Source organism: Puma concolor, chromosome D1, assembly GCF_028749965.1.
Source record: "Puma concolor isolate L17-30 chromosome D1, mPumCon1.1.hap2, whole genome shotgun sequence".
NCBI classification, from domain to species: Eukaryota; Metazoa; Chordata; class Mammalia; order Carnivora; family Felidae; genus Puma; species Puma concolor.
In genome coordinates this window covers 10,128,153-10,155,731 of record NC_141676.1, presented here as the reverse complement: position 1 = coordinate 10,155,731, position 27,579 = coordinate 10,128,153, and the positions used below count along the sequence as shown (strand labels likewise).

At 56.2% G+C, this 27,579-nt stretch overlaps 1 protein-coding gene and 1 long non-coding RNA gene across 5 annotated transcripts; one reads left to right on the top strand and one right to left on the bottom strand.

Moving 5' to 3' along the window:
- VWCE (von Willebrand factor C and EGF domains) lies at positions 1-27,255 on the bottom strand. 4 transcript variants are annotated; one of them, XM_086677258.1, is made up of 20 exons: positions 25,749-26,418; positions 23,171-23,265; positions 22,958-23,047; positions 22,525-22,653; positions 19,903-20,019; positions 17,546-17,662; positions 16,520-16,648; positions 15,118-15,530; positions 14,942-15,035; positions 13,626-13,708; positions 11,850-11,937; positions 10,054-10,139; positions 8,701-8,818; positions 8,131-8,216; positions 6,681-6,777; positions 5,227-5,309; positions 4,052-4,142; positions 3,888-3,970; positions 3,496-3,586; positions 1-1,002 (listed from the first exon to the last, which is right to left on the bottom strand). In XM_086677258.1, the coding sequence occupies exons 1-20, from the start codon at positions 25,856-25,858 to the stop codon at positions 407-409; spliced, it is 2,796 nt and encodes a 931-aa protein (XP_086533384.1). In that variant the 5' UTR covers positions 25,859-26,418; the 3' UTR covers positions 1-406. The 4 variants fall into 4 exon arrangements, 3 of the variants coding, with proteins under 3 accessions (XP_086533384.1, XP_086533383.1, XP_086533382.1); XM_086677257.1 differs by having other exon boundaries at positions 3,888-4,142; positions 6,681-6,773; positions 8,151-8,216; positions 25,749-26,423; XM_086677256.1 differs by having other exon boundaries at positions 3,888-4,142; positions 25,749-26,421.
- Positions 25,296-27,138, top strand: LOC147576429 (uncharacterized). The gene is made up of 2 exons (XR_015240790.1): positions 25,296-25,520; positions 26,837-27,138. It is a non-coding gene; the product is annotated as an uncharacterized LOC147576429 (long non-coding RNA).
- Positions 27,256-27,579: the final 324 nt, after the last annotated feature.

Genomic DNA, 27,579 nt, shown 5'->3' with positions numbered 1-27,579 from the left:
GGAGGGGGGAAGACGGAGACAGCCTTTAATCGGGAAATCTCGGGGAGGGACGAGGGACGGCTGGAGGCACAATCCCAGGGGACTCGCAGGCCCTCTGACTCTTCTCCAGAGCAGGGAGCTCAGCAGCCCCAGCCTTCCTTCCAAGACAGGCCGCCGTGGTGTCCGAGGAGGATGTGACCGTGGAGAATGCCGTTTGCCTCCTCTCACGGCACATTCCAAATGCTTCTTGGGGACAAGGCTGCATTGGACCCCGGGGACGTTCCATCCCCCCCAGGAGCCCTGCAGCAGTGAGCCTCTGGCGTCACCAGCCTCGGTTGCCCCAGAGCCTCCCTGCCAGTGCCCAGGGCCCCTGGCAGTTTTCTGTGTCCGAAGTCTCCCAGGCAGGGCCCTGAAAGCCGAGGCCGGCTTACCCGGTGGATTCCTCCCCCTCTGAGGTCCCCGTGCGCCGGGGGCTGGGGCTGGCCACGACTGCCAGGGCCTCAGACAGTCTGGAGGCGGCGGGAGAGAGTCTGCGAGGCCGGAGGAGGGTGGCGGGGGTCTCTGAGGGGCTGGGGGCCGTCGCGGAACGGGCTGACGGTTCAGTCAGGACGATGGCAGGCGGAGAGGGCTGTCTGGTTGCTGTCTGGGCTCCAGATGAGGATTCAGGCTCTGGGGTTACAGGAGGAGGCCCAGGAGCCCCGGGAGCAGCTAGAGGTAGAGTGGAGGCTCTTGGAAGGATCAAAGGCCCCGGGGAGGGCTGGGAGGCCCCCGGCTCCCCTGGGAATGTGCCCCCGGACCCCGGATGGGGTGAGGGTGAGGCCTGGTCTCCTGAGGGGCTCGTGGGTAGAGTCTGCGTGGTGGTCACGTTCGTTCTGAAGAGGAGCTGGAGAACATGGGGCACTGGCCTCTCAGACAACGCTGCTGGGGGGCCCGGGCACGAGCTACAGTTCACCGGGGCCTCAGTGTCCCCACGGGGGCTCCGAGCTGCCTTGCCAGACTCCACGGCTCTTCTTTCCAGGGAATCTAGAGAGAAGAGGAGGAATCAAGATGCATATTGGTTCTCCGGACGGCCGAGGCGGCTCTGGGATGAGTTGCCCTGGGGACGGAGGCCGCTCACACCTGGTAAGGACCAGCTGGCCCCTGCCTCCAGGGAGAGACCAAAAGGGAACCTTGAATAGAGGGGGGCAATCCCCCAAAGTCACTCTGCCAGGCATTGGCTCTGTGACGTTGTATAAGGCACATAACTCCCTTGGGCCTCGGTGTCCTCATCTGTAAAATGGGCATCATCACGACGTACAGAGTCACTCTGAGGACTGAATGAACGGTGCATGGGAAATCTCAGCCTAAACCCGGATGTTAAGGACGGACGGACGTTGGGTGATAACCATGTGTCCGTGGAGGTTCGTGGATTGTGGCAAACGGACCATCTGGTACAGGATGTTCGTGACAGGGGAGGCTGTACCGTCTGCTCATTTTTCCGTGAACCTAAAACTGCTCTAAAAAAAAGTCTATTGAAAAAAAAAAAAAAAACTTTTTGGAGTCTCAGCCTGGAGCCCGGCACGTCATAAGGGCTTGACTCACGGGCAGAGAACAAGCAAAGGAAGAGGCTTAGGCCGAGAGAGCGAGGAGTGAAGACGCATAAGAAGGGAGAGTATTGGAGAAAGGTATGATGAGAAGGAGACAGATGCTGTCAAATCCATAAAACCTGGAATGATTACATTTTACTTTTCAGAATTTTTGTAATGTTTTTTATTTATTTTTGAGGCGGGGGGCAGAATGCAAGCAGGGGAAGGACAGAGAGAGAGGGAGACGCAGAATCCGAAGCAGGCTCCAGGCTCCGATCTGTCAGCACAGAGCCCCACGCTGGGCTCGAACTCACGAGCCGTGAGATCGTGACCTGAGCGAAAGTCGGACATTTAACCGACTTCATTCCAGGTGCCCCTGGAATGATTTTAAAAATCATCTGAAAGACGGACACACAACTCTGAATATACCCGAAGGCACGGAACTATATGCTTTGAGTGTGCGAATTAAGTGGCGCATGAATTACATCTCAAGAAAACTGTTATGTTTATTAAGTAGCAAAAGGAAACAATTCATATTCTATTTCAACAAAAAGTGGCTTCTCCCTAAAAGGAGCTATTGTTAGGAAGAGGCGCATGGCGAATGGAGCCAAAGGTGGAGTGTTCCTGGGAGAAGCGACCAGGCTCTGCACCTTACCTCCTTGGGCCTCTGTTTCCCCTTGTGAAGGCAAGACAGCACGGGGCAAGGAATCGGAGAGACCCCGGCTTGAGCCCAACACCAGCAGCTAGAGCTTGAGTGGTGATCTTGAGGTTTGTGGGTTCGAGCCCCGTGCGACCCAAGCGCAGAGCCTGCTTGAGATTCTCTCCCTCTCTCTGCCCCTCCCTCAGTAGCGTGCGCGCTCTCTCTCTCTCTCAAAATAAATAAACATTAAAAAAAAAACATACAATAGCCACACGTAAGGTACTTTACGGGCGTGTTAAATTGGAAAAATTAAATTCAAGGCACATGGTGTAGAGCTGGAGGACGTGTGGGGAGCCGGCTACCCCACGGCAAGTTGCCGCTTGGTCGAGGGGCCCCGTCTGGTTACGCGCTGTCATGCTGCTGGGGTCCCTGCGCCACACCCGCCCCCCCCCCCCCCCGCCAGTGCCCCATGGCCCAGGATTCCACCTGCTAACCACAGGGCCCCGACACAACTCACAAAGTGTGAAAAGAACAGAGTTGTCGGACCCGAGATTTTTCACAGCAGGTCCATTATGAATAGACAGAAAAAGAAGCAGCAAGAAACTGTCCAAACGTCAGCTTAAAAGTCAGAGGGTGAGCAAACCGGAGTATCTGGGGGCTTTTTGCAACGGCCAGCTCTGGGCCACGTCGGTACTTTAAAGCCATGTGTTACAGCACTTTGTCTGGGTCCTATCTGTACCTCTGCAGAAAGAGCCACACGGGTGGACACTCATGATGGAGTGGACAAAAAAATGAAAATCGTGTTCAGCAGTCAGGACAACGCAGGAGCTAAAAAGCATCAACTCTGGGCTCAAATCCCGGCTCTCCTGCCTGTCAGTTACATGACCTTGAGCGTGCCCCTCCACCCTTCTGCGCCTCTGTTTCCTCACCAGGAAACTGGAGATGGTAACGCCTAGTATTCAGGACATACTGTGGTTACTCTCCTGCCAAGTTGATTCAGTTCCTAAATTGTGGGGTGTTTTGTTGTTGTTGTTGTTGGAAAAGGGAGAAAGAGGAGAAAAGGAGATTAAGGGAGGAGGTAATGAAGGAAAAGAGACACAGGTGTCACAGATGTGGCACAAGGGACACTGGATGAGGATGAGCGAGCCAGGCTTGTCCTCGCCGTGTGCTGGCGGTGTGGCCTCGAGCCAGACGCGTTCCCTCGCTGAGCCTGGGTGTCTCACACCCAGCCCTTTACAAGTTCTCCGTTTCTGGCAAGAGCAAAGTGCAGGAAGACAGTGGAGAAGCCCCAGGGCCCAGAGGCCCGCTCACCTGGACAGGAGGGACAGCAGTCCCCAGGGGGTGCGGAGGGGTCCGAGCAGGCCGGCTGGCAGGGCACCTTCTCACAGCTCACCTCTCCCAGCTGGGGAAGCACAGGGACACACGTAAGGAAGCCCCATCCCGTCCCAGGACAGCACCCCACGCGCCTCTTACACCGACAGAAAGCTCCTGGGACAGAGGCTGAACAGCAGGGCCGCTTTAAGGAGACCACAAAGAGGGAGGATACCATCAAATCTGGAGGAATGCTGGCCGGCAATTAAAGCTGGGAAGGCAGGAGGAAGGTGGGCTTATGTTGGCTGAGGGGACTTACAGTTTTGCAAAGGGACAACAGGCCAGACGCAGTCCCTGGCCGGGCAGCCCCTGCGTCCCCAGGCCCAGCTTACCTGGCACGTGCACTGGGTACAAGGCTCATCGTCCAAGGTGAACACCTGGCCATTCACCACCTTCCTTCCCTCATAGTTGCAATCTGTGGGGGCAGAGGGGACAGGCCCATGAGGGCCAAGGCCCAGCTGAGAGCCTCGGACATAGGGGTGCTGGTCCCACTCACCTCTGCAGACCGGGCAGCATTCCCCGTCGGGGTGGAAAGGGTAGGTGCAGGTGATGGGGCAGTCCACCGGGGAGCAGGCCACCGAGCCCAGCTGCGGGACACAAAAAACACACAAGGCCTTTTCCTCCGAGCAGCTGATGGGACACTCGGGAAGGACAGCCACATAACCACGGAGCGATCATCGGAGCCACCACAGTTGGGGGACAGGTTCATTCACTCAGTCTGTCTTCTCGACAGAACGCAAGCCCCACAGAGCCAAGGGCCTGGCCTTGACCGTGCCGCTCATCTTTCAACAGGTCCCTGCCGATCAAATCCACAAAACACCCAGGAAAGGTGAGCACCAGAAACCGAGGAGACAGAAGGACCCAGAAGCCTGAAGCTCCCGGAAGCACGTGAACAAACAGGGCCACTCAGAGGCCCGAGACGTTCACCCTGAGTTTCTCTGTTTCTGTAGACCTTGTCCCTTTCCACTCGGTGTGCTCACTCGACTGGCCTCGGACGTTTCCAGCGTGACAAGGAATAGGACTTTTTCCCCCATTTTCCAAACACTAAATGATGTTAACTATCTCGCATGCTTTTTCAGACCGAGAGGCAGCCTGGCTTAGGGGCAAAGGTTCACCTCCTGGAGCGCAGACTCAGAATACTAGGATTCGATTCTTGGCACTTGAGTGGACCAGCGTGAGAATCTTGAGGGAAGGACTTCGTCTCTCCGTGCCTCACTTTCCTCACCTAGCAGATGGACATGACCCTGGCACCTACCTCAGAGGATTCCCCCGAAGATGAACTGAGCTCATGCAGAGAGAGGGCCGAGAGCTGGATCGGCACACAGCAAGAAGTCGATGATGGGAGTATATCACAGATTCCAGCTCAGAGTCCTGGGCTTGAGGCCTTCACCTTGCACCCTCAGCGAGCACGCACGTGTTTACTACTGGGAGCCCCCAAGACTCCCCCTGATCACCCAGAAGCGGAGGGCTTTTGCTGGGCAGACTTAAAAAATATTTCTCTGGCCCCGAGTAAAGATTCACCCTCGGTAGGGCTGGAGGGAGCCAACTTTCACCGTGACCCAGGATGACTTTTCTCTTGGAAGGTTCTGGATTGTGCCTCCAAGGTTCATGAGCAGGGGTCAGTGTCTGTGGAGTTTCCACAGACGGGGGTCAGGTCTGGGTGGTCCTTACCAGGCAGATGCAGCTCAGACACGGGTCCAGCACGGATGGGAAGGTCTGGTTGTTGTAGAAGATTCTGCCTGTGTAGGTGCAGCCTGCCAGAGAAAGCAGGGGGTGAGCGCCAGCCAGGAAGGTGGCTGGTGACCAGGTGCCTGCCAAGGATGAAGGTCCAAGAGTTTTCTGGGGAGCAAAGGTCAGGCCAGCCCCAGGCAGTCAGCGCGGGGTTTGGAGAAGAGACAAAACACAGGTCTGGACTGGGTGCGGACTTTTTTTTTTTTTTTGGCACTGGATTTAGCAGAGGGGTCAGAGTGGCTCTTCTTCCAGGGAGGGAAGCGTTTCCTCCCCTGCCCCTCACCGGGCAAGATCAAGCCAGGGGGACTGGGAGACACAACCTGAGAGCCCGGCACCACAGCCATCCTCTCTGCTCCCCTGTCGACCCCCCACCTTCCAGAACATTCCCCCACACCGCCTCCCTCCACTTCCCCAAGCCCGCAGAGGCCAGATCTGAGGGCTGCCACCTCGATGCCATTTATCACATTCTAGTAAGTATAAAAGGAGGTGACAGGACAACAGGAAACTCTTTTATCATGTATATATGTTAGATATATTATTTGTTACTTATAGATACATGTTATAGATACGTTATATACAGATAAAGATACTTATGTCTTGAAAAGAGATGAAAAAAACAAAACCATGAGGCTAAAAGTGATAAGGGGCCTTTTAAATTGTTTTTATTTTTGCTCTCTGTATGTTCTTCAATACTTTTGAAATAATAGAACAGGTGAAAATTAATATAAAAAAAAATAAGTATCTGGGAGCCTGGCTGGCTCAGTTGCAAGAGCGTGTGACTGTTGAACTTGGGGTTATAAGTTCATGTCCCACGTTGGGTGTAGACATTATGTAAAAATAAATTTTTTTTTTTAAATAAAATTTTAAAAAATGGAAAAAAGTATCATTTTTTTAAGTTTACTTATTTTGAGAGAGAGAGAGAGACCACTCATGCAAACAGGTAGAGAGAGACAGAGAATCCCAAGCAGGCTCCACACTGTCAGCGCAGAGCCTGATGAGGGGCTCAATCCCACAAACTGTGAGATCATGACTTGAAATCAAGAGTCGGACACTCAAGTGACTGAGCCACCCAGGCACCCCCAAAAAGTATCATTTTTATATTCTCTCACTGTTCCCTGTTTCACAGGTGTGAACCTTTGTCACCCCACCTAGGCTACAAACTCAGCATATCTTTCTCTCTGCTTCTAGACCCAGACTGGGCCTGCCTTGGGCAAACTGCTTTACGAACCACCCCCCTCACTTTCCTCATCTGTAAAATGGGTTTCTCCCATGGGGCTGTTGTGAGGATGACCGGAGATAAAGCCTGTGTGGTCCTGTCTGGAGGAACCTGGGGCAGGGTGAGCCCAGATGTGGGGGGGAAGGGGCGCTGTGTAGCCCCACAAGCAGGAAATTACCTGCTGAACAGTCCGGACAGCACTGTCCAGGGATCCGAATTGGGTGAGGGCAGGAGTCCACGCAGTCTGTCCTCTTGCAGCTCACTGAGCCATCTGCCTGAAGGAAGGAAGAACTTCACCCAGACCCCACCTGACACAACCGGGCCCGGCCTCCTTGCCCGACCCCACCCTCCCTCCCACCAGAGAGGGCAATGCCTCAGACTGGCCAAGGCTTGCCTGGAGGGCGCCATGATGCAGCTAGGACGTGGCAGGTACCCCCACACAGAGGACCGGCTCCTTGGGAAAGGGGGTGTGAGCCTTCCGGGAAGGCTTCCCTATCTAAGGAGAAGGAAGGTCAGAGCGGGGTTTTGGTCTCCTCGGCTTCCTGTCCTTCTCTGGCAACAGCCAAAGCTCACCACCACCCCATCCAAATTCTCTCAGCTTTTCCCTGGAACCCTGGCTCACCCCAAACCTATAGAGTACAATAAAATCCTATTTTTATAGAAAACTATTCCACCGGAAATGTCTATTTCAGAAGACAAAAGCACCACATATGGTTTCTTTTCTTCCCTCCGAGAATCTGAACGTTGACAAAGCTTTCTTAGACTATGAGTGCCCTGGGTCAGTCACAAAGGGGAAAGGCAGCGGAGGTACCCTCCTCCCGACTGTAATCCCAAGGAAACATTCCCAAGTTCTGCAAGGGTCTAAGGCTTTTTAACAAATGGCGCATCCAAGGTACTTGGGGGCTGTGCCTCTCGCACGCCAGTGTGCACATGGGTCACCGGGGACTAAAATGCAGATTCTGAGCCCGGAGGTCTGAGCAGCCTGGAGATTGTGCGTGTCCAACAGGCTCCAGGTGATGCCGAGGACACCGCTGGTGCAGGGACCTCATTTTGAGAAATAATGCTCTAAGCTCCGAGGCATGAATCAAGAACTCGAAACAAAAGCCGACGTGCGTACTCAATGAGCCGAAACAATAGTGTTTCTTGGTAAGTGGCTATGTTGGCATATCGGGGTCAACCGGACTCTAAAGCTCAAGCACCCCCTCCTTATCCATTTCTGATGAACTGAGGTCACAGATTCACGTTCCCGAAGGAAACACTGCAGCTTCGCAGGAAAGGACTGCACTACTGAGCCGCGGGCTGTTACGCCCCTTCAGTTACCTGTGCCCGGGGAAACCTGCGCTTGGGACCCGAGTCCTCGCAAGCAGCGTGTGGCACCCCATTTAGGCAGGCTGCCAAGCTCCGCTGTTCCAAAAGAGCTACCAAGGACAGAAGAAACTGGGTCCCAGCCCCTCCTATAAACATGGAACCTGCCAGCATGGGAGGGAGACGAGGGGCGGGCTGAGGCGGCCTGGCTTCTGGACCGGGGGTGCCCGGCCCGGAGGGCCCACGCAGGGCAGAAGGGCTTGCTCGGGGTGAGGCAAGGACCGCCGGGGGAAGCAGCTGAAGGCGTGCACGCTGTCATTCACCTGGCAGATGCATAACTCACAGGGGTCACCAGGAGACCAGATCTGTCCAATAGGAAACTCAACCCCGTTGTCGTCGAGAGAGCAGCCTGGCCGGGGGACAGTGAGGGAGAAAGCTCGGGTGGGCGCGAGCGCCGAGGAGGTGCTGAGCGCCCGCCGGACCTACAGCAACACCCCACCAAGGACAGCCGCCTCTGCTCGCTCACACTGCCCAGGCAGCTCCCCGGGTGTCTGTCCCGCCACCTGCTGGACCCAGGGGCTGCCCGCAGCTGTCTGTGGGCTCCCTCAGTTAGTGACTCTTCCCTCCAAACGTGTGCCCGGTTCACACAGGCACCTCGCACAGACATACAGTTAACCTGCAAACCCATAAGCACACACATTCACACACACACGGGCACACTCGCACAAATATTGCAAACACATACACACACACACACACACACTCATAGAGACATACACGCTTACAGAAACACACACCCTAAGTCTTTGCACGCAAAGCTCAGCCTCCCTCCTGGAGGGCATCGCCCTGGGCTGGAGGGCATCGCCCTGGGGTGCAGGGCTGGGGGCCCTCACCTGTCATGGGTGTGGGCTCCCGGCAGGTGAAGCAGCACTGTCCAGGGCCCAGCCACCACTCCTCTCGGGGACAATCCAGTTCCGGACATGGTGTGAAGGAACATTCCACCTCCCCATTCTGGAAGAGAACCAGGCACACGGGCCAGTGAGGGCAGCTCCCTGGCCCTGGGCCATCTGAAAGCTGAAGAGGAGGCTGCCAGGCTGCTGCTGTCATTCTCCTAAAAGTGACAAAGAATCTCCAGGGATGGGGGTGGAGGTGGCTGGGGGGAGGCCAGGAGCACGTTCTGGGACGTCCCAGCTATTGGGCTGGGGGTCTCCGCCTGCCCGGGCCATAGCCCCAGCACCCCTTCCCTTCACTTGTGCAACAGCCTTCTGCTCTCACCCCAGTGCACCCTCACTCTGCAGCCACAGAACGTTCTCGTGCACCAATATGATCGCACGGCTCCACCAATTAAAACCGGTCATCAGCTCTGCCAAGTCCAGAGCCCTCAGCCTGGCCAGAAAAGCCCTTCCTGAGTCTGTGGGAGAGGCTGTGAGGCCCCCTCCTCCCCGTGACCCCTTCCTCTAAGGACTGCCTTTGGTTGACAGCCGCTGAGTCCTTCAGGTGCCTGGATGGTTCTTTCACCCCCACTTCCCGGAGAGCAGAGGGAGTGCATACAACTAACTGATGCGAGCTCCCTGATCTCTGCGCACACCCGTCTCTGCCGTGCAACTCCCTCCAGAGCTCCCTGTGGAGTCAGCCTGAGACCCCGTCTTCACCTGGCTCCTTCCTCTGCCCTTGGCTGCCATTCCGAAGATGACTTACACGAGAATCCTGCCCCAGGCCCTGCTTCTCAGACCCCAGCTCAAGGACCCTCCCTACGCACAGCTTCCTCTCTGGCCTAGTCTCTTGCACTCTGTGCCCCAGGCAGCAGGGACACGTTCAGGCCTTAGAACGGGCTGTGCGTTCTCGCTTCTGCCGGGCACACCTGCCTCAGGCTCCTCTCCCTCACCCCTCAGGTGTCAACTTAACATCCCTCCTCCAAGAAGCCTTCCCTTCCGGTGAGGAGCCCCGGTCACCAGCCCACAGCCCACCTAGGCTGTGGGATCCCTGAAAGAGGGGACTGGGGCTGTCTCGTGCTTAGCTGTGTCCCCAGCATTTGGCATTGCTCTGGGTACACAGTAGGTGCTCTATAAATAGCTCTGCTGAAGGGTGAACTCCAAGGAGACTATGGGCAGGCCTTGGTGAACGCGGGTCCTCTTAATGCCCCTGCTGCCTCAGTTTCCCTTCTGCCGTGTGGCAGCTCCTAGTCTCCTGGTCGAGGCATGCTGGGAAAGTCCTGCGCCCTGCTCCCCTCCCCCACACCCACCTACCTGGCAGACACAGGTGGTACACTCATCACCTCCCACACTGAACACAGCCCCGTCCGCGTACCACCGGCCGTGGAAATAGCATCTCACTGCAGAGGAGAAAGGGAAAGGCAGCTAAAGAGAAAGGGGAACAGTGGGGGGGGGGGCCCTCGGGAAGCTAACACTCCCACCATGCCCTCCAGCATACCCCACACTCAGGGAGCCAACCGCTCCCCTCCAAACCCTTGACAAAAAAAATAAGCTGTTGCTTAAAAACTGATGGAGAGTGAGTCATGTGCAAACTAAGGTCCTTAACCAAAAAGGGAGGGAATCCCGGAATAACTAAAGAGTAAGAAAAAAAAAAAAAAAAGAAGAAATGAAAAGAGACTGGCCCAGACACCCAAGACAAGGTCCGGGACAAATGACATCCCCTGGAGGTAGGGAGGAGTCAGTGAGAGCCTCTCCTCTGAAGACTGCCCCCCTACAGATAAAAACAGCCTAGGGGCACCTGGGTGGTTCAGTCGGTTGAGCCTCCCCTCTGACTTTGACTCAGGTCATGATCTCGTGGTTTGTGAGTTCAAGCCCCGCGTCGGGCTCTGTGCTGACAGCTCAGAGCCTGGAGCCTGCTTTGAATTCTGTGTCTCCTTCTCTCTCTGCCCCTCCCATGCTCATGCTCTGTCTCTCTCTGTCTCTCAATAATAAATAAATGTTAAAAAAAATTTTTTTTTTTTTAAAACAGCCTAAAAATTGGCCCAGGTCCCCCTTAGTCAGACCGCCTTCGGTTCAAATCCCAGCTACGCAACCCACTAGGGAGGGATTCGAGGGGACATACTTAATTTGTCTAAGCCACAATCTTTTCATCTGTAGAATGGGGTTGATAAGAACTGATAAAAGCTCCTACTTCATAGGCAGTATATTACCTATTCAGAAATGTCTTGGCTAAAAATAATACTTAAAAGTTAAGAAAATAATTTTTTAGGGGCACGTGGGTGGCTCAGTTGGTTAGGCATCCGACTTCGGCTCAGGTCATGATTTCACGGTTCGTGGGTGTGAGCCCCATATCTGGCTCTGTGCTGTCAGCACAGAGCCTGGAGCCTGCTTGGGATTCTGTCTCTCTCTCTCTCTCTCTCTCTCTCTGCCCCTCCCCCACTCGCACTCAGTCTTTCTCTCAAATAAATAAATATTTTTTAAAACGTTAAACAAATTTAAAAATTAAAAAAAAAAAAGAATTTTTTTAAAGAACACCAGCTTTGAAATCAGGCAGCCTTGATTTCCAGTTCTGTTCTGATATTAACTGGTCATTATGTCTCTGGGCAGCAATGACTTCCGTGAGCCTCAGTTTCATCATCTATGAAATGGGCCTCTGAATCGTACTCCCTCAAGGCTGTGCCACATGGATTCAATGAGATCAAGGGCTGGCAGGCAGCAGCACAGAGCCGTCGGGGAACATTTGTGATGATGATGAGGTCATCCCAGGAAAAGAGAACCACATTTTCAACAAAGGACCAACTCATTAGTGGGGAAGGGGAGACGCCCTTCCAGTCTCAAGACAGAGCCATGCCAAGGATAGACTCACACCCCTTCCTGGCCGTGCTGAAGGCGCCTCCTAGAGCAGGGGCAGACTGGGCTGTGAGCCCAATCTAGCATCTAAAGCACCATGCACATAGTAGGCGCTCAGTTAAGCTGGCACTTTGAAATGCTTCACTTGCTTGGAGTTTCTGAAGCAAAACTCAATCTCCTTCCCCTGCTCTGTTCACCCTGCTCCCAAAAACACACACAAAAGCCAAGTCCCCCACCCGGAACCCCAAAGACTCACTTACCTGGAATACAAGTACAACAATCTGACTTCAGGGGGGTCTGACAGGGGCCGGGAGGACACTCAGGGGACATGCAGGACACATTTCCGGCCTGAGGAGGGGAGAGATGGTGGTGGGTGGGGGCAGAGGGGAGGAGGGGAACCAGGCCCCAAGGCCCCTCAAGCTCATTCCCTATCTCACACCACCCCTCAAGCTTCCTGTCCAAGACCAAAGCCTCCAAAAGGAAGCCATCCCAAACCTTTTGAATGCCACCATGGTGACAACAAGGACAGTGTGCAGGGACTTAGTTCCTGGCATTTGCTATGGTGTGGTGAGAACATCCTCCCACGGCACATAGAAGCTTCTGGAAGGATGCCGGGAAGAGGCAAACAGAGGTTCCTCCATCAAAGACACCTTCCTGTACATCTGAGTTTTGAACCATGTGACTCTATTGGCTATTCAAAGAATTAAATTTAAAACTTACTTTTTTATTAAAAAATATTTTTAACATTTATTTATTTTGAGAGAGAGAGAGAGAGAGTGTGTGTGTGTGTGTGTGAGCAGGGGAGGATGAGAGCAAGAGGGAGGGCGAGAGAGAATCCCAAGCAGGCTCTGCACTGTCAGCACAGAGCCCGACGTGGGGCTCGAACCCACGAACCGTGAGATCATGACCTGAACCAAGAGTCAGACGCTTAACGGACTGAGCCACCGGGGTGCCCGTTAAAACTTAATTTTAAATTTGAAGTTAAGGCAAAAAAAAAAAAATAAAAATCCCCCGCCTCAAAAAAATAAAAAAATAAAAAATACCCCTCCCCCCCCCCCCCCCACCTCTGGAGCAGCAAGAGGTGAGTTGCAGTGTTTGCTCCTCCACGAACGAGTCGTGCGACTCTGGACAATGTCCATCACCTCACTTAGCCTCAGTCTCCCTATCCGTGAGATGGGGTGGAAGAGGTGCCTCCGTCGGGGATCGCTGAGGATACACACAATGACATGATCCACGAAAGTGCTTGGCCACTGCGTGTGTGTGGCACACAGGAAGAGCCCAGGAAAGCGTGGAGGTGGCTGTCTACCTGCCTCACCCCCCATCTCACACTGCAGCCTCTGCGGTCACTGCCAGGCCAGTGATGGTCAGAGGCTGGTAGTGAGGGTTGGCGATCAGAGCCCGGGCCTTGGATACAGACAGACCTCTTGCCACCTCCCGGCCTCGGTCTTTTCATCTGTGGAACAGGGACAGTAAAGCCGACCCAGATGAGCTGCCAGGAGCCTCGGGTAAGGCAACAGATGAAAGGCCCCAAGCCCTGTGCCTGGTGCACACTGCGTGCTCATAATCAAATCTGTGTGACGGCACCTGGCGTCACAGTAGGAACACAGTAGGTGCTTCATAACTATTCTTACAGAAGTGAATTTGCCTAAAGCGAAATAATACTCTTAACAAGCGGCGTCTGGTAATAAGCCTCCTCCCTCCCAGATGTGGATACCTTTATTGTGCTGGCAAATATTTTGCCTGGAGAGAAAAACAGCCTCCCTGGTGGGAAGTTTCCGAGGGAGTTTCATCCCCTCCCCTTCCTAGACAGATGGACCCTGTTTGCCTGTTGGCTCTTTCCTGCTCAGCAGAAGCCTCCCTGACTCCACAGACCCCCACGCCTTTAAATTCGACAGATTCCAACCAAAATCCACAACCTGGGAACTCTCCTTCCATTTGACAAGCTCACTTTTAACACCCGATCTTTCCCTCTTCCTCTAAAACCCCCAAAGGTTAGGAAAACACCCGCGAGGCTTCAGGGCTCTTGTGAGGCTCACCATGCAGACGCAGACGGTGCAGTTCTCATTGGCAGGTGAAAACACGTCCCCTTCGGCTCGGATGACGCCACTGTGAAAACAGCCTTTGAAAGACAAACAAGAGTGGAGGCATCAGACCTCTTCAAAGTGGTGGAAGCTTGAGATCTCATTACTTTTCCAGGCATAATGTACCTGGAACATTCTCTCACTAGCCAGGATGTCCTGGGAGTGGCAGATCCAGGCACCCAGAACTGTGCAGTCCTAGGACCACCCCCCCCGAGGGGTAAGCAAGAGACACCCACATCAGATGGCCCAGGAGGGCTCCATTCGTGTCTGTAAACCTAGAACTATATGCAGGACCTGGCATATTTTCCCCATAAGGCAGGAAAGGCAGCCAGACAGCCCTGGGTTCAAAACCTGGCCTGTCCATTCAGGAACCCGGGTGACCTTGGACATGTCACTTAGCCTCTCTGGACTCAGTTGTCTTTATCGTAAAATGGGAACACCACCGTGGGCAGGGACTTGGACGGATCCACAGCCATTCGCAATCAGGGCTCAGTATAGAGCAGGAACGTGGTAAGAGGCCACGAACATCCTGAAGACACCACTAAGTCTATGCTCATTCTAACCCTTAGGAAGATGTCTTCACTGCTGTTCCACTCGCAGTGACCTCAGCATCTTATCACCGGAGCTTCAGAGAACGCAGCAGTTCTGGCCCCCCCACCCTCCCAGGTCTACTGAAGGAGAAGCTGCATTGTAACGAGATCCCAGGGATTCGTGTGCAGAGTGAGTTTTGCCAAGCTCTGTTTGGAGGACTCGTTAAGATTCAGGGTCGTTATCCTTGCAGGAACGGGAAGCCGATGAAAAACTGTAAACAGATCATGGGAGGGAATTGGAAAGAGGACAGGATTGATGAAGGATCCCTCCTCTGGCTGTGGGAGGGGAGTTGGGACAGGGAAGGGGACATCTGGAGAAGGGAGATGTGGAGGAACTCACTGAATGAATGAATGAATGAATGAGGCTCAAAAAGGATCCCCAAAAGATGGAAAGTTCCCCTTGAGGGATACCACAGCGTGGACCAGTGGGTCTCAAAGTGTGGTCCTTGGACCAGCAACTTAAGCATCACCTGGGAACTTGCTGGAAACGCAAATCCACAGGCCCTACCCCATGCCTAATAAATCAGAAGCTCTGGGGGTGAGGCCCCCAGATTCTAATGATTCAGGTGATTCTAACGTACCCCAAAGTTAGAGAACAGCCTTTCAGCTGCAGAAGGGCTGGGGAAGAAGAGAAGCAGGATCATGAGGGGGACTCTTAGCCTCCCCCAGACCAGCTCCCACCTGTGCACGATGGGCAGCAGCCTCCATCTTCGGAGGGAATCGGGTGGGAACAAGCAGCTTCACACATCACCTTTTCACAGCTCACCTCCCCGTTCTGGAAGCAGAAGCAGGACTTCCAGCCATCACGAGGTCCCAGACACTGGACCAGGGTAGCCCTCGGGATCCCTCCCACCTACCTGGCACCGGCACTGGGAACACCCAGCCTCTGTCCAGCGGCTTCCGGACTCATACGTGGCTCCCAGGTGCCAACAGGCAGAGGACCCTGGTGCCAACCACGTGGCCTCTGGGCCCCTGGGCAAGTAAGGAGTCACCTCCTGTAGTTGCGAGGGAGGTCCCAGGGTTCCCAGGAGGGAGGCACTAGGCACAGGAGTGGCCACCAGGGTGGCTGGCGGCCAAGTGTGTGGTGCAGGGGTGGGAGACGGCAGGCTGGTGGTCCTGACGCCAGCTGGGGGCCCCGGGGCTCCGGAAGGAGGGCTGTGTCCAGGGGAGAGGGCAGGCCGGCCCGCCTCCGGGAGCAGCAGTAGCATTTTGGGCGGGTGCTGCAGGGGCTGCAGGATGGCAGAGGGGGCCAGCACGGCTTTGGGGAAAGCTGAAACGGAAGCACGGGGGTCTCTTGAGGGAGGCAGCAGCAGTGGCAGGAGGCGAGACTGCAGCCCACCGCCAGTCACTGAATGTCCGTGGACCAGTTTTTATTCATCAGCATAAGAGTCTAATACCCCCAGTTCACCCTAGACCAAGGGGGCTACAGTGACCATCACACAAGGCTGAGGGGAAAGCACTACAGGAGCAGGCCCAATGACAAGTTGGGAGTGGGTCCCCTGCTGCCCCGCCCAGACGTGGCTTCCCAAGAGGGGATGCTGAGGCTCGGGATGAAGGAACAGCCCGGGGAAAGCTTGCCATGGGCTAGAAAGAGCATCTTCGGCATTTAGATGATCGGAAACGCATGTTTATAGGCACACTGTCAAAGTATGGCAGAGCGAACTGACGCCACATCGTCCAAAGTGTCCCTGGGAGCCCAGGTTACTGCGACTCCTGTCACATGCTCCTCTCCCCGCTCCCCCCCCCACCTTTTTTTACCATTTGGGGGAAAACAAAAGGGTTAGGGAAACAGTAAAATGACAAGGGAGGACGAATGGGTAAAGAAGTAGAAGGAAGAAGTGAGAAAGAAAGTGAAGAGTTGGAAATAACAAAATGAATTGAAAAAGAATGGGTAGAAAAGGAAAAAGGCCCAGCGCTGGGAGGGCAGGGCCAGGACAGGGGGCGTGGCTTGGGTGGGACGGGGGCGTGGCCTGGGGAAACAGGCCTAAGGATGGAGCTGGAGGGCGGGGCCTGGTTGGGACGGGACCGGGGCCTGGGGGGACGGGCCTAATGTTGGGGCGGCGCCTTGGAGCTGTAGGGCGGGGCCTGGGGAAACTGGCCAAAGGTTGGGGCTGGAGGGCGTGGCCTGTGTGGGAGGGGGCGGAGCCTGCGGGCTGGAGGGAGGGGGGCTGGGTGGGACGGGGGCGGGGCCTGGTAAAACCCGGCCCAAGGTTGGGACGGAGCTGGGGCCTAGGAGGGCAGGTATGAACGGTCGCTCACCTTCACAGGACACGCGGTCAGCTCGGAGCCTGAAACCAGGTCGGCATGTGCACAGGAAGCTGCCCACGGTGTTATGGCAGGAATGGTGACAGACTCGCCTCTCCATAGGCCTCCGACACTCGTTTACATCTGCAGGAGAGCCTCGCTGCCAACAGCCGCCTTGTTGAGGCTACTTCTTCCTCCATCCCTGAGCCCAGAAGAGACTGGGAGACTCTCCCAGCCATGTTCTGATTGGGTCCATCCCTACCTCAGAGTGTGGGAGGTGACTCAGATGTCTAGGAGTGGGGCCACAATCTACTGCTAGTCCCTTTGTAAGGTTCATACATCCAGTTGGCGTTTAATGGATGCACCGGTGACTCGTCCCCCAGCACCACGCAGCAGTGGTTACACGCTGGCTGGTGGGGATGAGCCCTGCTGGGAATGTCATCTCCAAACCTTCCACCATCCCACGGGCCAGGTTTGAGATGGTGCAGCCCCTTCTGAAAAGAGTCTCGAAAATCACGGCACTGCTTCAAGGTAGGCTTCAGGACAAATACCAAACTCCGCCAGAACAAGGTCTGTTTTCAGGCCCACGGGACCCCACCTTCAACCCATGAGCCAAGCTTGAGCCAAACATGCCAATCCCTTTCTGGAAATATCTGCTAATGGGCTGAGAAAACAGGGGTCTCCTTCTAAACCAGAGGAACCAAGACTAACATGCTTTATTTACCAAGGGGAGCAAAGGCAGCCAAGAAAATGGGTGAGCAGAGAGGAATCCTTGGGGTGTATCTGGGAGAGGGGTGGAAGAGGAACATAACAGGATGAAAGTTGCATGTGGCCAGGAAAAGTCCAAGACAGGGTCTTCCGTGAGGAGCCACGCCAACCCCAGGATAAAGGCAGGCTCTGAGCAGACGCTCAAGTGCTTACGGGCTCCAGGCAGCCAGGAGGTCCAGACTGCTGGCCCGTCCCCGTCCCTGGGCTCGCCCTGTCCAGGTGACCGGTGGCTGGCAGCCTAACCATGAAGACAACAGGGTCCCCCCACCTTACCTACACAGGAGTGCCGGTTGCCATGGAGATGGAAACCCGGTCTACAGGAACACCTGTAGCTGCCGATGCTGTTTTTACACCTCTGCTGACAGGGGGTCCCGAGGCATTCGTCAGTGTCTGGAAGGGACCAGAGCAAGCCTGAAGGTCATTTCCCCCCCCCCCCACGGAGTATCAGAATGGTGCGCTCCCCCGTCTTCCTCTCCTGTTTTCCATCCTCAGGGCCGTGAAGGACCATCTTAAACCCTCTCTTTCTCACCACCCACATTCAGCCTATCAGTGACATTCTCCCTGGACCAGCCCTCTTCTCTCCATCCTCACTGCCCTACCATAGCCTGGGCTGCCTTTGCGTCTAGTCTGGAGAAGAGTAATGGCCTCACGCAGCTCCCCTGTGCCCCTCCTAAGCCATCTGCTACCTGGCCTCCAGGCTGTTCTGTGCAAAGGGCACCTCTGATCAGGCCACTCTCTGCTCCCACAGGCACCACTGTGGTACCAATGCTCCACCATAGCTCTCGACCCCCCGGGCGGCCTTTCCTACCTCCTTCCCTGCCCCTCACCTTTGTTCTGCCATCGTCTAAATGCACCATGTTCTTGGGGGCCTCCCTCTTGGCCCATGTTCTTTTGTCTGCCTGGCATGCCTGTGCATCTTGACTGGGGGCAAACTCCTACTCATACCTCAAAACTCAGCTTCTATAGCACCTCCTCTGTCAAAGCTTCCCCAGACCATCGTTTGAAATCATGAAAAGCTGGAAATAATCCACATGTTCATCAATAAAAGAAGAGTTGGTAAACTAGGGGGTGTTTGCGCTGCAGAGCAGCAGGAAGCAGTTAAAAAGAACAAGGCAGTGGGGCTCCTGGGTGGCTCAGTCGGTTGAGCGTCCGACTTCAGCTCAGGTCATGATCTCACAGTTCGTGGTTTTGAGCCCCGCGTCGGGCTCTGTGCTGACAGCTCAGAGCCTGGAGCCTGCTTCAGATTCTATGTCTCCCTCTCTCTCTGCTCCTCCCCCGCTCATGTTCTATCTCTCTCTCCTTCAAAAATAAATAAAAACATTAAAAAAAAAAAAAAAAAAAAGGAACAAGGCAGGTTTGTTTGCCCGGATGTGGAGACACCTTCGCGACAGGTTGCTGAGAGGAGAAAAAGCAGGGAGAGGAACAACTGGGTTCAAATCCCAGCCCTAACATGATCTTGGGCAAGTTACTTAATTTCTTCACTTTCTCAGTGGTCCTATCAGGAAAACGGAAGTAAACAGTATCAACCTCACAGGATCAGTTTGAAATGGGAATGAAATGCCAAAAGGCACGCAAAGTGTGAGCACGGTGCCAGAATCCAGTTCTGCAACCGTCTGCTGCTCGTCTCTTGTCCTTAATTAGGTTTAGATGAGGTCTTGAGGCGGCTGGGGGGTGGGGGGGACCCTCGTGATGGGATCGTGCCCTTAGAGCTTGCAATCTCTACTTGTAAGAACCAGCAAGAAGTGACTGGCTACAAGCCAGGAAGGGCCTTCACCCGAAAGTGAATGGGCTGGCACCTTGACCTCGGACTTCCCAGCCTCCAGACCCGTGAGAACAAATTTCTGTTGTTAAAGCGGCCCACGCGGTGGGATTTTGTTACAGCAACCGGAGAGGGCTAAGACACCAGGGTTATTCCCCAGGCAGAGTAGAGAGAAGGAGGGGCAGAGAAGGTCTGGAACTAGCAACTTTTAAAACTTATTTTCCCATTTATGACCATTTCAAACAATAGAAAATAATAGCGCAGGTTCACGGGCCAGCTTTCCCCTCATCTGCCTCGTTTAAGAGAGAATGCTTCCTTCTGTAAGTCATCTTAAAGGAAAGGGTGACTGTGTTCAAAGATCTCCCTCATCCTACCCACTCAGGAGCAAAGACTCCTTCCTCTCCCCAGGGCTCCCCCAGCACTGACCCCTCACCCCAACCTTGTTCTGCCTCTCCCCACCAGACTGGGGGCAGGTGGAGCTAATGAATGCAGGGGGTGAATGACTGCAGCAGGCACGGTGTCCCATGTCCCACGTCCCACGAGGCCCTCCCTCACCTCGGTGGCCTCCTCCGCCCAGCCCCTAGGCCTCTCCAGCCCCCTCCCTCCACCCTGTTGTGCCGGGTCACAGCAAGGGCCCTAGAGTCGACATGCCAGGATTCAAGCTGACTCCAGTGTTTACTGACAGAACGGCCTTGGGTGAGCCTCAGTTTTCCCATCAGCAAAATGGGGGTGATACAGTATCTCCCTCAGGGGACCATGGGGAAGGTAAGACGCAGTAATGCACGGACAAAGTGCACATGTTGGGCTGGGTAGGGCCGCACCTTCAACTCAGAGCCCAGCAGTGGGGGTCACCTGTCCCCGGGCCACTCACCTCGGCAGCTGTGGCGGTCGGCAGACAGCTGCATGCCGGGCCCACACTCACACACAAATCCGCCTTCTGTGTTCACGCACTGGCCCTCGCAGGAGGAGCTTAAGCATTCGTCAATGTCTAGGAAGAGAGAAAACATCTTTGCACGGACCACTCTGAACGTGGCTGCGTGCAGGGAAAAACTCTACCCCAAAGGGACCCTGTCTGCGCAAGAAGCCCGCCTTCAGCCGGGTGGAACCCCCACCCGAGACAGAAAGACCAGGCCCCAGGAAGGTCATCGGCCATGAGGGAACCTCCAGGAAGCAGAGGCCGAGAGGCCAGGCTCCTGCTCTGTGACCCACGCAGACCAGATGACAGACAGCATGGCTGAGACAGAACGATTTTCAATGGCCCCACCGCAGGGCGACCCTAACAGGGCAGAGGAGACTGAACGGGGAGGCTGACTAAAGTCCACTAAGTGTTTATTGAGCACCACCTGTACACAGCCGATCTGGAGGGGCCATTGAGGACACAAATGTGACCAAGACATGGCGCAGACTCTCCGGCTGGTTACGGTCTGATAACATTTAAGAGCCACGACACATGCCTGTGAGGCAAGCGCACGGCCGGGTGATACGTGCCCCCCCAGGTGACGCCCGGCCCCAGCGGCCGCTGGAGGAGCACTGGGCAGAGGACCAGGAGGCAGCAGCAGGAGGGGCCAGGCACAGAGACAGGGGCAGCGGGAGACAGGGCTGGAGCAGTGGGTTAAGGCTCGGCTGCGGAGTGCCGATGAGGTTCTGAGGCTTCTGCCCAGGGTGGGGTGACTGGATCCAAGTATCCTCTGGGCGGGGTGGGGGGGGGGGGAGGGAGTTCACGCCTGCAGGGTGAGAGGCACCAGGGGACAGAACTCCCCACCCCCGCTTCATGGCATCCCTTCCTCCTCTAAGAACTGTGGTCCATGGTGGCTCTCAAGGACCCACAGCATCTGCAACCGCCCACTGCAGTCTGCATCCGAGTCTCCCACCCCCTGGCCCCGTGCCTGCAGGACACCTGCATTCTCTCTACTTGCTCTCCCCACAGCGGGTCCCTCGGGACCACAACCACCGCCTCTAGGAAGCCCACCTTGACTAACCCCATCCCACCGGGATCCCTCGTGGTGGCGGCCAGTGCTGCCCTGCTCGGTGCTAGCTCTGACACTCTTCTCTGGCTTTTTCTTGACCCAGTCCCCTGGGCAACAAGAAGTGTAGGCAGGAAGTACTCCCCATGAAAAACATGCAGGGGAGGATGAACTGCTTCAGCCTGCCTGAAGAGGATGTTGCAATGGGCCCCGAGCACCAAAACTCCTTAGTGAGACCCTTGGCCCAATGGTTCTCCTTCTGGGAATACTGAGAGAGGCCGATGAGAAGCCTCCTTCCTGCAGCATTACTGATAGCGAAACACTGCAGGCGACCTAAATGAGGGACAGCAGTGACAGCAGCCACAGGCATGGCCGGTAAAAATTCTGTTGTAAGGACTGTTCCCCACTCACCATATAAAGAGAGCAAAATAAGGAGCAAAAACTATGGATAAGGCATGACTGATGCCAATTTATAAAACACACAGATATGCATCACGCGCGCGCGCACACACACACACACACACACACACACACACGTCCAGGGAAAAGGGAAGAAAAAACAAGTTCATTTTAGGAACAAATATCCAGGGACATCGGGGACATGTTTGTTTTCATCTTCTACCCTCCTTTTACTTTCCAAATGTTCCAAAATAAGTTGTTTTTCACTTTTATATTTGGAGAAGAGACCTTATTTTTACAAAGTCCAAATTCAAAAAAAGGCTTTCTTTCAACTCTCTGGAAAGATACGCAAGAAACTGGTCCCAGAGGCTGCCTCTGAGGAAGGTAACAGACTTGGTCTGTAAGAACTTTTTTAAAATCATAGGGGCGCGTGGGGGGCTCAGTCGGGTAAGCTTAGGACTTTGGCTCAGGTCAGGATCTGGTGGTTCATGAGTTCGAGCCCCGCCTCAGGCTCTGTGCTGGCAGCTCGGAGCCTGGAGCCTGCTTCGGATTCTGTGTCTCCCTCTCTCTCTCTCTGCCCCTTCCCCACTTACTCTCTTGTTTCTGTCTCTCAAAAATGAATAAACATTAACAAAAACTTTTTTCATTAAAAAAAAAAAGAACTTTTTGAAATCACAAACGAATCACACTTTTACACAGTAATTATTGAGGTTTGCTTCCCTCAGTGACTCAAACATCACGTTCCCAAGGGAGCCTTCCGTGGTCAACCCTGACTTCAGTCCTGGTTATCTGTCCCCCTGTGGGTCCGCCTCCAGGCACTTCACCACTTAGGGTCCTGTCACACGGGGCTGCGGTTACCCTTACTTGTCTCCCCTCCTCTGATTGCGAAGCGGGGGCCAACCCACGACTCGTCACCGCAGGCCCTCGCTCAAGTTCCTGGCCCCGAGCTGCCCAAATATCTGTCAGATGGATATTTGGGCATCTGGAGGGCCGGCACCTCCCTGCCCACTCTCAAACCAGAGCTCTCCCTGGCTCAGCCTTGCCCTGCATCTCTCTGCAGACTGTTCTGGAAGGACAGCAGAGACAGAATCCCCTCCTGCCCCGTCCCCGCCAGCTCCCAGGTCTCTCACCCGTACACCTGATGCCGACAGCCGTCTCTGTCATGGTGAAGCCCACGGGGCACACCCGGGCCACCTCCTGACAGCCGCCATGGTTACAGGTAAGGTCACAGCCATACTCTCCACAGGGTCCGTGGGCTTCTGAAACAGGCAGCACACGGGTGAGCACACACCATGCCCCACTCCCGGCCGTCCCCACCTCAATTCTGCTGGGAAGGGGCTGGGGAGGCAGAAAGGCCCGATCATAAATCCAGCACTGCCACTTACTAGCCATGAAACCCTGGGCGAGCCACTAACTTCCGTGACTCAGTTTCCTCATCTATAAAATGGGGATGAGAACGCCCACCTAGGTGGTTGTCGGAAGATGATACTCTAAGACCAAACCCTGTGCCTGGCACGTAGTCTCAGCCATGCCCCACCCCCCCCCCCCACGCCACCCCGTTACCTGGGCAGGTGGCCCCTTGCTCTCCGTCCTGGCAGGAGCAGACGTTGGGAGCAATGCAGATACCCCTCCCGCAGCCAAAGGAGCAGAGGGCTGAGAGGAGAAATGCAGATGAGGTAGTGGGGGCTGGGGCCCCCAATCTGCCCTATTTAGGCCAGCCCAGGGAGTGAGCGCCCTGCTGTGGAGGATGTTTGGGGCACAGGGACAGGCACTTACGAAGGGTGCAGTGCCCACTGCCCATGGATGGTGCCCAGCCAGGGCAGCAGCCACTCCCGAAGCCTGAGAGGCAGACGTGGGGGCCCAGCCGGCGTCTAGAAGAGAGGAGAGAATACTTTTCCACATTTCCGCACCGGGCAAGGGACTGGTCTACCAGGCCGTGAAAGTCTCCCGGCCAGTCAACAAATAGTTCTCGAAACCTGCCAGAGGGGCAGTGGGAAGTCCCCAAAGAAAAACGACCCAGACAGTCTCTCCCGGAGGCAGGACAAAGAAAAAGGGGTGAGAGAACAGACATCAGCCTCCTACAGATACCTGCCACATGAACAGAGGCAGAGTGGCCGGGAGAGAGGGGCCTCAGCACTGACGGGGAAAGATGGCAATGGCTGAAGAGCCCCAGGCATGGCTGCCGCAGGACCTTTGCACCTGCAGCTCTCTCCGTCCGGAAGGTTCTTCCTCAGAAATGCACCCAACTCTCTTCTGCCTTTACCCAGGTCTCTCGGCTCATGTACCTTCTCAGAGAGATCCTTCTTGCCCACTCTTATCTTGCTTTATTCTTCTTCATAACACATACTTTCTGGGGCATTCGGTTACTTATCAATTTGTTGATTCGTTCATTGTCTGTCTCCCCTCTCATTCTCTGAGGACCAGGGCTTCATCTTTTTTGTTCACCTCAGTGTCAAAAGCGATGCCCGCCCGGCACATAGTATGTGCTCAATAAATGGCAGTTGAGAGAAAGGTTGAGAAAGGAAACCAGCAGAAGAGACAAAGGAGGAGGCCAGCCCCAGAGAAGCCAGAGAGAGGTCATTCCCCAGGTGACATCAATGTGGTGGGGGGGGGGGGGTGCCAGCAAGCTGCCCAAAACAGCAAAGGGAAGCGTGTGCCTGACCCTGGGGGAGGCATAGCAGTACAGCCAGGAACAAGTCACTTTCCCCACCTTCAAGGGGCTCTGGGCAGACAAACAACCAGGCGGAAACGAAATAGTGTGACAAGTGCCACAATGGGACAGGCTTTGGAGTCCCAAGGAGGGTCAGGGGAGGCTTCCTGGAAGGACAGAATCTAGGCTGAGGCAGGAAAAAGTAGAGTAGGGGCAGGCTGTGAGAGCGGAGGGGGGTGGGAGTGCTCCAGGCAGAGGGAACAGCAGGTGCACAGTCCGGGAGGGGGATGGAGGTGGTGAGGGGAACTGGTCCTGTGGTGGCTAGGCGCCGAGATGAAGCCCAGCCTACTTAGAACTGGGAATCCCCGCACCGCAGGAGAGGGACAAGAAAACCCTGCCCTACGGAGGCTGCTGGGAATATGCTGCCACTCAGGCAGTCTGCGGAGCACCCAGAACACGCGCCACGTGCCAGGTGCCACAGCAGGCACTGGCCACATGGGAAAGGCAGACTCACTCCACGCCTGAGAGTATCTGTCAAACGCGACAAGTGCTCCGGAAAGGGGAACTTTCGGCACACGGCGGTCCAGAAACATCTGCAGCAGACGGTCCCTGGAGCCTCAAAGACTCTCCCCTCTCTGAAGTTATCACAGAAGAAGCAAAGAAGCGCGGGGCTGGGGGGCTGGGGGGCTGGGGGGCTGGGGGTGGGAGGTGCTGGCAGTGATGTCCCACCCGCTACCCCTTGCTAGACCGATTTTGTCGGCAGCCTGGGAAAGAGGAGCCAGCGGCTCCGGCTCCTCAGACGGGGCTCTGAAAGGGGCTGGGGTGCCACCAGAGCGGCGGACGGAAGGATGCTCGCGAGGCTGGTGGAGCCGCGCCCTCAGGTGGGCGGCGGCCGAGCGCCCCAAGGAGCCTCCTAGGGCTGGCGGTGACGGGGAGACAGGTGGCTGGAAGGCTGTGAAACGCCGCGGGGGCCCGGCCCATCTGGGCAGGAACTGGCGGTGGCTGCGGAGCACACGTGCGAGCTGCGAGCCTGGCGGGGCCGCCCCCCTGCGCGCCCCCCGAGGCGGTGGCCGCGGGCCAGGCCGCCCGCTGACACCGTGTTCCCTCGCTCGGAGCATCACGCACACGCGGCGGCCCGGCCTCCGCCGGGAGGGGACTCGAGGGGAGGGTGGCATCAACCGGGAAAGAGCAAAGGGGCAAACACCCCACCCCCGCCCGCGCGCGCGCACAGGCGGAAGCCGAAACGTGACCCAGGGAGAGCCCGGCGGTTCCAAGGTCCAGGGGCGTGCGTGCAGCCTGGACGCAGAGGAAGCCCCCAGCCCCGGCGCGGCCGGCGCGGCCGGGAGGCCCGTTCGCCAGCGACGACCAGCCGCTCCGGAGACCAGGTGGCACGTCCCGGGCTGCCCTCGCCAGGGGTCCGCGCGCCAGGGCAGACTCAGAGGGGCTCACTCAGCGCCTGGATCTCCATCCCCCCAGGTTCTTGTCAGGACAGCCCCTCCAGGGGCGCAGAACGGGTTCCCGCCCGGAGCACAGGCTGCTGTCTCTTTGTCCGGACCCCCCCCCCCTCCCCGGGCTGCGCCCGCGCACGGACAGCGCCCGGGAGGGGAGCCCCGAGGCGCGGCTGCCGGCGGCTCCGGGGCGCCCTTCTGCCCCACGCCGGGAGCGCCCCTGCGGCGGGGCAGGGGAGGGGCTCGAGGCGCTTACCTCTCGGCCGCGAAATGCCCGGGCGGCTTCCTCCCGGTGTAGCCGCGGGCCGGGGCCCCCGGCAGCAGGAGCGCGACGCAGGCGGCCCGGAGGAGCAGTCCGGCCCACATGACCGGCGGCGGCGGCGGGTCCCCCCGGCTCGGCTGGGCTCCGGCGCCGCGCGCGGGGGAGGGGGCTGCCGGCCCTCGCCCCTCCTCCTGGCGCCGCGGGGAGCGAACCAGCGAGCCCCGAGCTGGCACGCAGAGCCGAGCAGGGGGGCTGGGGACTCCGAGAGGAGGGGCCGGGGGCCGCGAGGGGACGCGGCGGACGGCTGTGGCGGGAGTGGGGGGGTGGGGGTGGGGGGTCTCTGGCACCTCGGAGCGAAACGCACAAAAGGCAGCGCCGCCGGCCGGCCGGTGGCCTCTAGGGGAGGCGCGGAGCCCGGGGCGGGGGCAAAGATCAGGGACCCCTGGGGGCGGGGTTTCGGCCTCGGCCCACACCCCCTGCCCGGGTTTGGGAGTCAGCTTCCTGAGAAGGGCTGTGGGCGTCAGACTGAGGCCCTGGGAGGAAAGAGACTCCCGGAGCAAGGCTGGCGCGGGAGGCTGTGCGCCGGGGCATTGCCGGTCTCCGTGGAGCGGGAGTTGCCTGTGTTGTCACGAGAAGGTGGGACGCTGGGTCACTGCGCTGCTGGGCAGTTCTAGGCCGGCTCGCAGCCTGCCAGCAGATCAGCACGCGAACCCTGAGTGCGCGGGGTCAGTGGATCCACCTGCGCCCCGGCCAGGGGGCACTAGCGGGTCTTGAACCCACAGGCTGCTCTTTGCCCATTTCTGCAGCTGCCCCAGGCCAACAATCGGAGACTGGTAGGCAGGGGGGTGGATGAAAATCGGGATCGTCCAGCTGGGAGGAAGCTGGAAGGATGACCAGATTGTGTGCCCTCTGTCCTGTGCAGGAATCTTCCCTAGCGGCCCAGTTCCGGTGAGTCAAGCTTTTGCTCAAACACTTCCAGGGATAAGGAACTCCCTGTCAATAGGCAGCCCAATTCAGTTTTGATGAACTACATTGGTTAGGAAGTGTAAAGAATCCCAGCTCCTTTGGTTCTGCCTCTACAGCTGCCCTCCTACAGGCCACCTTAGGCTGTCACTGAGACCCATAATAACACCCGCGACCACAGACGAACATGGTGTGCCACCAACGGTCTGGACTCTTGTCTCCTTCCAGACACCATCCTTTTGTCAACACAGCCCAATAGGACTTGGCTTTCCCGGCATCCACATGAACCTAAGTTTCCAGTAGAGGTGTTCTTGGCTGTCATGTTTTTATGTTGTTACTGTTGTTCATTGAACGCAAGTTACTAAGCCAATCTCCCTCCCTGAACCTGTGAGGTCGACTTTTCGAAGATGTTCAAAGATAGGCCTGTTGTCTCACCTTGTCACGCTTGATCCATCTTCCAATCTAAGCAACAAATTCTCAGCGAGTAGGTCACCAAAATTCTGTATCGTAAGATGAGTGTGACTTTCCTATTTCTACCCATTCTGAGTCCCAAGGAACCTCAGGATCCTGTGGCATCTTTCCTTTTTGCCTCACAACATCCACAGGTGCACTTTCTCCCTGTGCCTCATACTGCATTCCTGTTACTTTTAAAAAAGTGTTCTGGTGTCCACATAGTCGAGAACCCAGCCCTGAATTACTCAAGAGTAAGAATAAACCAAAACCCTTCCTTCACTTGAGCCCCCCCAAATCTAGTACACCACTGCCCTTAATCATTCCTATTTGGCCACCACTCACACAGGTGTTCCTTTTGCCTGGTCTCAGGAGCTACCCACAAGTTCTCAACACATTTACACAAGACAAA

Coding starts and splice junctions, on each gene's coding strand:
- VWCE (XM_086677256.1), bottom strand. CDS start 25,858: ATGTGGGCCGGACTGCTCCTCCGGGCCGCCTGCGTCGCGCTCCTGCTG. Junction 16,649..17,545: donor CAACCGGCACTCCTGTGTAG/GTAAGGTGGGGG, acceptor GCTCTCCTGCAG/ATGTAAACGAGTGTCGGAGG. Junction 8,819..10,053: donor GTACCACCTGTGTCTGCCAG/GTAGGTGGGTGT, acceptor GTTCTCTTCCAG/AATGGGGAGGTGGAATGTTC.